Here is a 9,933-nt window from a genome sequence, read left to right as displayed (position 1 = left end):
ATGGCATTTGCTTGCAAAAACACCCCTGGGTTAATAATCTGTTAATTCACGTAAACACGACAATAACAAACACCTTGTCTGTTATTAACGTTGCGTGTTATCTTTCCGCACCTGTTTGCCATGCGGGTCGAGCCTGATCCCTAGGCCGAATAATATTAGGGTTCAACACCCTAATCATAGATCACAGGGTCCAACACCCTAATCAACACTCACAGGGTCCAACGCCCTATTCAGTGAGAGCGTCCATTGAATTTCAGTTCTTCGGTCTTTTCCCTAAACTCACGGTGAGTTAGAGTGGAATAATAACCGAACGCGAAACGACTGGAATTCGACCCTTTTGTAATTTGTATTTATTGTTTTCGAGAGCATTGTAAGGATTTTATTTTGTACATTTATTCTGTAAGAATTCCAGTCGGTGAGCGAACGGTCCGAGAGTCGAATTAATCGAATCGGTCTAATGCTTGCCCAGATACAAGTAAATCCAAGAACTCGCGGTTCTGGTTCACGCAGGGATTCAACCTCCATGGTTCGATGAACTGTAACGCAACATTGTGAACCAACTCCCCGACATACGGGTTTACTTCTCTCTCGGCTTCTCAACCGACATCGTTTGGTTCACCGGATCTCCAGTGTCAAAACGTGCGAGCCGAGTGCAACTTAATTCATGCGGTAAATCATAAAACATGCAAGCCTAGCAAACCAGAGTACCGAAAGGGCGTGCGGGATATAGGCCCGCACGTAACATGAACCCCCGAACACGGATTTTTCGGTTCCGCACAGATCAATGCCTTAACAACAAACTAGGTGTTCCATACCCCTATACCCAGGGTAACTTATCCGCCCTCGACCTTCGGGTCGTAAAATGATAAGTGGCGACTCCTTCTCTCACGCGTGTCCGTCACGCGTCCCCACGGGAAGGTGGACACCCCCAAGCCGCGCGATCCAAAAGCGCGCAATGCGGGCCCCGACGAGAGTCCACATTCGGGTCCGTACACGTGGGGATGCGCGACGAACGCGCGTGAGAAGGAGTCGGCACTTACTGTTTACAACCCGTAGGTCGAGGGCCGTTGAGTCGCCCGAGTCTAGGGGTACGGGGTACACCTAAATGCTAAGGCAATGGTCGTACGGAACCGGAAATTCCGAATTTGGGGGTTCTATTACGTGCGGGCCTATATCCCGCACGCCCTTTCGGTACTCTAGCTTGCTAGGCTTGCCATTTTGTTTATTTACAGCGTGATTTAGAGTTGCGCTAGACTCGCCCGTTTTGACACCGTAAATTCGATGAATTGATCAAGTTGGGCCAAGAGTCCGAAAGATGAGTAGGCTTGTGCATCGAGGAGTCGGTTCACTATCTTAGCGTTACAGTTCATCAAACCGTGATGGTTGATTCCCTGCGTGAACCGAAACCACGAGTATCCAAGCTTACTCACCCTTTGGTGGTGATAGACCAACTTAACCGATCCAGCACTCGGACCTCTCGCTCACCGATCGGGGATCCTTACAAGGAGATGAATGAACATACAAATAGAATCCTCACAATGTTCTCTCGAACAATTACAAAGTATAACCGAATAAGAAAATGGATCCCGGTCGGTTTGCATTGGGCCACTATTCCGTTCCGGTTCACCATGTATTTTGAATAACCGATAAATGAATTAAGGCAACGCGGGCTCAAGGAGCCGGGGGTCGGGTCCGATCGATCCAAGGTTTGCAGGAGAATCGGTTGATTCCCACTGTAACCGTTGGGCCGATCGAGCTCCCGGGTGATATCTAGATCCGTTTCACACGCCCAATCCAAATTGCCTTCCACATAGGCCGTGTTCGGAGTGTAACGGTGAATCGAGGCTAGATCCCATTCCGCACTCGGGTTGCACGCGCTTGGTGAATTAGGAGGCGTTGGACCTCGTGTTCGGTGGTTTGGGGCATTGGACCCCGTGTAACACGTAACCTATGGGCTCGGGCCCGAATCGCGATAAATCATCATATGCAAAGACAAAACAGAAGAAAACTGATAAAACTGACACAATACAGACAACAACTTACAATTGTCGGTGAATACAGACAAGTGGTGTATTAAGTCGAATGTACGTGATTTAATCAGTTATTACCCGTGGTTGATTGGCAAACAATGCATCTAACCTAGGCAAATATAGAGGGCGGGCTAGGATAAGGTTCTAAGCCAATTACATGTGTGTGTTTGTTTTATGACTCTTATTCAGTTAAGTGTCACTGCGGTTCCACCGAATTAGCCAAACTCGTGTTTTGACTCTAGATTGGAATCTATCATTCCGTCTATCCATTACCTAATGTTTGATTAGGCCGGATGTATGATTAGTCCGGTTCTTTGTGTTTTGTAACTGAAATAAAATACTCCCCAACGAATCTACGATAGGGAGATAGAAACACCGAAAGTGGACGGAATGGGTTGTGCGAATGAGACTCGCACCCGAACGGGTAGCCCTTTTTCGTCCATAGATCGAGGTGTTTCCGACTCTCTAGCGCCTAGGGTATCGGTGAATCACGGAATGACGGTTATGCCCTTGGACGATAAAATTGTGATGTTCGTATGCAAATTGAAGATCGTGTGACACGAAGGAGTCTAAGGAAGACTCGCGTGTCTCGACTCGAGCCGCCTCAAATCGGGCCCGGACTCGAGTCGTAGCACGCGAGTGTTCGCTAGACGTCGGTTCTATTCGTGTTGCACGTTTCGGTGTTTTGAAGTTGTGGGTTTTTAAAGGAAAAGGGCATTTCCGTCGTTCCATGAACCATCGATGCGTTTATGGATTAATGTTTAATTTGTCCAATCATTTAATCCAAGTGATTTAATTAACCGAATGATACGTTCCGTTTGCCCATTTGTGAGATTCTTCGGTGATTATCTTATATCGAGGAATTGTGGACTTGACGGATAATCTTCCAAAGCTAACTCTCCTAGGAGACGGCTAGCACATGATCGACGATATAAACACAAAATATGGGTACACTCAATTCCAAGGGACGATTCCGAAGCAACGAAGGAGACCGTCCTAAGCCCGGGATGGGTCAAAGAGCACTCAGCCCCTCCTCCAAAGGTTGAGCCGAGAGCTCTCCATGACCCGACTCGGGTTATGGAGGGCCTCCTACATCGATTCCGATCGTATCTTGCATGCATAATACGTCAAGCACGATAGTAACGCACGTTTTAACCAAATCGATGCCGCCATGGTCATAATTACGCAAACGGGCATACAAACATGCACAAACAAAATATTTAAAGGAATCAATAAAACGGCGTCGACTCATACAACGACGAAATGGAAAATACGGGAACCGACTTATTTCGAGGCGAAAGAGGATTCCTTGGACCCGTGTGGTCCAAAGAAACTCTCGGCCACCTCCCATGAGGAAAGGCCGTGAGTTTCCGTGGCTCAAGCGGGTCAAGGCGACCTCTTCAACCCCGATTTAAGTTCTTTCCCGTCATGATACATGTGTTCATACGACGTATAGCATGATAAACGACGTACATTTGCATGGGAGTAGGTAAGAACGTAAACTTGCATGCATTTCAACTTGTTAAACGCCTTAACACCTCATATCAAAAGAATATCGAAGATCCTAACTTCTCTAAGTCGTAGAGGAGTGTTACCTAGCCTCGGAACACGAGGAAAGAGTCGGAGAAGTGGCAAAGGGAGTCGGGAGACTCGGCTGGAACGAACAGACCCGAATCGGAGCAGTCGGGTCGACTGGCAGACCCGACTGGCAGTCTGGCTTGTCGGGGCCGTATCGGTTGATCGGGATGGAATTTTCGCTCGGGGCCAGTTGCGTTGGATTCCCAAAAGACTAAGGATCGCGCCTGTGGTGGTTTCGGGAGGAAAACATGCGTAGATTTTCTGGAAATCAAAAACAAAGTCGGGTCAGTAAAAAAGGACAGACCCAGTCGGGTCAAAACAGACCCGACTGGCACCCAATGAAGAAACGGCTCCACAGGAGGCTCCCGGTGGTCTTTTGATGCAAGGTCGGTGGTATTGGACTCCTAACTGACTGAGGATCACGGTGATAGGTGGCTCGTAGCGAGATTCAACCCGAGCTGACCTGTACGTTCCTGCAAAGTACGGGTTAGAAAAGACGACCAGAGGAACAAACCCGACTGGCACCCAATGAGGAAACGACTCTACGGGAGGCTCCCGGTGGTCTTTTGGTGCAAGGTCGGTGGCATTGGACTCCTAACTGACTGAGGATCATGCCTACAGTGATTTCATGAAGATTAGACATGTCGATTTTCCTGAGAGATGCAAAGAAAACCGGTAAAAACTGGTAAAAATCTGTGAAGGGAGAAAGGAGAGAAATGGCGGTGGTGCGCGGTTGAGCGGCTCTCGGCATGCGACCACCTTGTCACGGGGGAGAGTGAGGGTCATGAGGAACCCCTAGGAAATGATGGCACGACTCGCCATAGTCGTGAGGTAGTGGAAATGTCCGGGGAGCCCGGGAAGCCGTGAAAACACCTATGGAACCCGGTTCTGGACAGAGCTGGTTCGGGCTGCTGGGAGCTTCAAATTGCAAAACTAACACCGGAAATGGACTCGGGAGGTCGAATACATGTGGGATATGTAGTTTGTTTGAGGCTCGGATAAGTCGGGGAGGAAGAACTCGCCTAGAAACCGGGAAACTCCCTAGGGACCCGATTCTGGACTGGGCTGGAACTGCATGCTGGAGGCTTCAAATGCCGAAACTAACACCGGAAATGGATTCGGGAGGTCGAATACATGTGGGATATGTAGTTTGTTTGAGGCTCGGATAAGTCGGGGAGGAAGAACTCGCCTAGAAACCGGGAAACTCCCTAGGGACCCGATTCTGGACTGGGCTGGAACTGCATGCTGGAGGCTTCAAATGCCGAAACTAACACCGGAAATGGACTCGGGAGGTCGAATACATGTGGGATATAAAGTTTGGTCAAGTTTGGTTCGGGTTGAGTGGCGGTCGCCGGAAAACGGTTGAGTTTTCCGGCAATTTTTCCTTGGTTTCGGGCTGAGGGAAAGCTGGACGAATTGTTGGAGTTTGAGAGGAATTTGAGAGAGTTTTTGAGTGAGAAAGCTAGAGAGAGAGTGCAAGAGGAGTTGTGATTAAGTTAATGATGCAATGTGCTTGTTTAGTGAAAACTAAGTGCAATTAATGGGTGCTTAGGGATTCCGAATTTTGGAGGGAAGATTAAGGTGGGGAAAGTGAGTGGGAAGTTGATGGGAAGTGATGGAAAGATGGGAGTTGATGTGAGGATGTGTAAGAGATATTATGAATGTGTGGTTGAGGGAAGCTCTTGGGATTGAGCCATTGGGGCAAGGATTGAGCCGCGGCTCATTGCGGGCGAGCCGAGCTTGGAGGGGTTGAGCCGTGGCTTGGGGTTGAGCCGCGACTTGACGGCTTGGCTTGGCTGAGCTGTGGGTCCCATTCGATTGAGAGAAAAGCCAGAAAATGCTTGAAACTTGATTGAGCTCGCATCCGATCTCCGATGTCCGATTAATTTGAAGATTTGGAATGCTTGAATGACGAGGATTTGAATGAGCCCAATATCGCCATACGTCGTTGTGAACGAACGTTCGGGCGACCCGGCGCCTCGCGAGTCGGTTTTGCCCCGTTTGGACATTCGGAGTGGAGTTTAGCGTCCCTCGATCCCCGATTGCTCTTTGTGCACCCTAACATTCGTTTTGGCGATCCTTTTGCCCCGTGGGGGATCGTTGGCTCATCGCCCTCGGTCGAGGGCCGTTGGCCCGGGAAAACCTAGGGACTTTGACCGGGATTTTCTCAGTATTCTCTGAATATCTTGAGGTGCTCGGGAATCGTTGTGATCTCTGTTTTCCGTGAACGTGCCCCGAAGGCTTGCCGGGAGACGTTCATGACCACTGAAACGTTCCTCGGGAAACCAAGTCGAGTTCCGGAAGGTCATCTGAAACTTGTTCCCCGACCTTGGTGGTCCCTGGGTGCCTGTAGGCCCGTTTTGGGGGGTCGTTTGCTTGTCAGTGGAGCGGGCCCCGGGAGCTCTGTTAGAAAAAAGCGTCCGTGAGAGGTCGGGGTGTCTCGGCTCATGTGGCTTGCCCCGGAAATGCGTACGGACGTGTCATTGGTCACTTTGGCACTGAGAGGGATTTTTGGAGTCCCATATTGGGCACCTTTCGGTGCTTCGGTGACTCGGTGATGAATAGTGCCACAGTGCCAGCTCCGTCGTTTTCGGGGTTCTTTACCCGTAAGTTCTTCCGATGGCCTTCCTCCGCTTTTCTCAGTGACCCAGCTTTTCTCCCATTGTTCATGACTCCGCTCTCGCTTATTTGTCTCTGATGGCTGGGTGATGAATAGTGTCCCGGGCTCCGGTCGAGAATCCTCGTGTGGGAAGCCGGTGGGCCAAAATGGGGTGCTGATACCGACGAGATTAAATTCGGGTGCGCACAGGTGCCTTTGCCACCCGCGGCGTTCCTATCAACAGATTCCGCAATGCTCACTTTGCCGCCGCTCACCATACCTACTCAACCTTCAATTTACACCGTTCCACCACCGACGGTTCCTCCAGTCGCGATCACACAAGTCCCTGCTTCTACTGCGGACCATTTTTCCTTCCAAGCTCCACAACCCCAAATGAGCTTCCCCTACCAAACTCCACCACCTCTAAATATTCCCCCCACTGAACCGGGCACGCCTACTCAAGCTGCCCCTCCAGCTCTACCGACAAATATTCCTCCTGAAAATGAGCAGGAGAGAAGAATGAAGAGAATGGAGGAAACCATCCGAGTCCTCCAAGCAGGCACGTCCCATCTTGACCTTGGTGACTTCAATTGGAACTTATTCCCGGGCATGCGGTTGCCCCCGAAAATCAAAATTCCAGACTTTAAGAGATATGACGGGACCAAGGATCTGAGGCATCATCTCCGCCACTACCAAAGCAAAATGTTGCAATACTGGGACTACGAGGAATTCATAATCCAGACATTCCAAGACAGCCTCATGGGACCAGCACTGGATTGGTTCATGACGCTAAAAGCAGAGGACATTCCAACTTGGGCGAATCTCTCTCAGAAATTCCTTGATCAGTACCGCTTCTGTGCCGAGACACCCCCTACGCTCCTAGAGCTCAGTACCATGGAGATGAAGGAAAATCAAGCTTTTGAAGCCTACGCAACAGAGTGGAGAGGAAAAGCGGCAAAGCATATCCCTCCGATCAGTAAGATCCAACAAGTTCAACTGTTCCATTCCACACTAAAGGGTGTATACTACTCGCACCTCTTATCTCACACCTCCTCATTCTTCGAGCTTATTGAAGCAGGGAAGAAGCTTGATATGGGCATCAAATTGGGGAGGATTGAAGGACCGATCAGTAAGAAAGAAGGGGAGGCACCGAGGAAGCAAGCTGCTGGTACCTCCAGAAGGACCAAGGATGCTACCGTTAGTGCTGTCAATCCGGGGCATCAACCCCCGCAGCAATTTCCGACGAACTATGCGCCTGCACCCTCGGCTCCTCAAGCATATACACGCCCCGTGCATTATCTTCCACCCTACCAGCCACAACAGACGCATTATTCGGCCCCGCCATTCGTTATTCAGCCGCAACTACCACATCAACAGGCCCCAGTCCAAAGTAGATCCCCAGCTTCGAGACCCTCCCAACCGACGTAGCGGACTCCTGCTCCGCAAACTCGACAGGGCAATGCTGCCTCATCTCAACAGCGCAAAGAATTCGCTCCTCTGCCGGCTTCTTTGTCCCACATTTATCGACAACTCCTAGCAGGGAACATGATACGATCAGAGGCGCCGCATCCCAACTTTGATCCAACAGTACAGAATCAGAGCATCCATTCTGAATTTCATCAGGGTGCTCCGGGTCATATAACTGACAACTGTTGGAGGCTCCGAGAGAAGATACATGAGATGATTGACACGAAGCAAATCTCCTTCAATGAAGTTAAGCCCCCAAATGTACGGACAAACCCTCTCCCTGATCACGGGTCAAGCTCAGGCCCTACGATCAACATGATCAGTATATATGCTATTGGAGAGAAGGAAGAGACACAGGGATCCCGGGGCTCCATTTGTCATCGAATATGTTCCAACAGGACTAGCAGTGGCACCCGCCCCGTTCATCATCGAGGTTCCTGCAAAAGAACCTTACCAAGACAGTCGAGTTCCCTGGAATTATGGGAGTGAGGTGGCCAATGCTGAACAAGAGATGAGCGCGATGGGCATTACGCGTTCAGGAAGAGTTTACCAAGGTCCCGAACTTGCAGACAAAGGGAAAACTCCCGCTGCCGCATTTAGGGATGATGTGAGAGCTGCACCCGCTCTCACGAAGAAAGTATCAGAAGAGGAAGCTGAAGCCTTCATGAAAGTGATTAAAGCGAGCGAGTACAAAGTGGTTGAACAAATGGGCAAGTCATCGGCCCATATCTCACTGCTAGCATTGCTTTTGAGTTCCGAACCGCATCGGGACGCCCTTCTGAAGGTTCTTACCGCAGCTCAAGTGCTGAAAGAGACTGCACCAGAGAGGATCGAGGAGACAGTAAGTTCTATCTTCTCGAATCAGATCTCCTTTTTCGAAGATGAAATTCCCTCAGAGGGTCAGGGACACTTGCGGGCATTACACATTGTCTGTAAGTGCAACAATCACGTCGTCGGTCGAGTTATGATCGACAACGGTTCGGCCCTTAACGTGTGCCTCGTCTCCACGTTAAAACAGATGAACGTGGACATGAGTCGTATCCGTGGGAGCAAGACGACTATCCGAGCCTTCGATGGCTCAAGGAGAGACGTAAATGGGGAAATCGATCTTCTTATTGACGTGGGACCATGCTCATTTTCCGTCACATTCCAAATTCTCGAGATCCCCAATGCATTCAGTCTCTTGCTAGGAAGACCCCGGATCCATGCTGCCGGAGCCGTTCCTTCCTCCCTACATCAGAAGTTAAAGTTCTTTGTCGAGGGCAAGCTCATCACTGTCAATGGTGAAGAAGACTACGCGATCTACAAGGAGACAGCAGTCCCCTATGTTAGCATCGACGAAGATCAGAATCTCCCTTTCCACTCTTTTGATACTATCTCCGCGATCCGAGACTACGGAGAAGTCGGTCCATCTCGGGCCGATCGCATGATAGGGAAAGTTCTGTTGAAGAGTGAATACATCCCTGGAACAGGTCTTGGAGCACGTGCACAAGGAATCCTTCATCCTGTTCAGGTGGAGGAATATCGGAATAGGAGGGGACTCGGCTTTCACCCTTCCTGCCCTGAGATCGTTCAGGCACGCCGCGGCAAGCATCTCCATCGCCTCGCAGCTCATTACGGAAAGCTCTCTAGGGGCATTCCAGTTCCACCCCTTTCGCAGTTCTTCTCAGGGCTACCGCTCGTTATTGGAGGCACATCCGATGACATACCCACCGAGTCAGAGGATTCCTCCCCGGACATGATTGATGCGCCCTTTGTACTCTCAGACGTCTATGCTATCATCGAGGAGACATCTTCCAAGGCTCCCATCCGTCTGGCACAGGAGAACCAGGGGCTGAACAATTGGACCGCAATCCCATGCTATTCGGCCATTGTCGTCGATGTGTAAGATGATCCTTGTAGATAATGCTACCTGCACGCTGGCAATGCCATAAGCCGCGTGACAGAAGAGGGATTTTTGTTATGGCTTGTTAATAGAATCCCTACATGCTGTTTGAATTTCTGCGTCTAAATTCTCTCTCTCGCACTTACTTCTAGCACCTTTAATTTCTAAAACAATTCATTTTCGTGTCCAGGCTCCAATCGAATCCAAATCACGGAAGCAATGATTCGAATCCACTCAAAACACGTCTCGGAAAGTCTCTACCCATATACTTCAGGGAAGGACTTGACGAGAACGGTCGTGTGCCCGAGATAGAAGAGAGTTTGCATCGTCTTGAAAACCACCAACTCACTTCCGTCGAGCCAACCGAAGACATC

General features: G+C 50.0%; 1 protein-coding gene across 1 annotated transcript; it reads left to right on the top strand.

Moving 5' to 3' along the window:
• The first annotated feature begins 6,816 nt into the window (after positions 1-6,816).
• LOC116212140 lies at positions 6,817-7,635 on the top strand. The gene has a single exon (XM_031546713.1). It carries the CDS (start codon positions 6,817-6,819, stop codon positions 7,633-7,635), a length of 819 nt encoding a protein of 272 aa, XP_031402573.1.
• The last annotated feature ends 2,298 nt before the right edge of the window (positions 7,636-9,933 follow it).

This window comes from Punica granatum, chromosome 6, assembly GCF_007655135.1.
Source record: "Punica granatum isolate Tunisia-2019 chromosome 6, ASM765513v2, whole genome shotgun sequence".
NCBI classification, from domain to species: domain Eukaryota; kingdom Viridiplantae; phylum Streptophyta; class Magnoliopsida; order Myrtales; family Lythraceae; genus Punica; species Punica granatum.
The sequence above is the reverse complement of the archived record's forward strand: the minus strand, read 5'-3'. Positions and strand labels throughout refer to the sequence as shown.

Coding starts and splice junctions, on each gene's coding strand:
- LOC116212140 (XM_031546713.1), top strand. CDS start 6,817: ATGCGGTTGCCCCCGAAAATCAAAATTCCAGACTTTAAGAGATATGAC.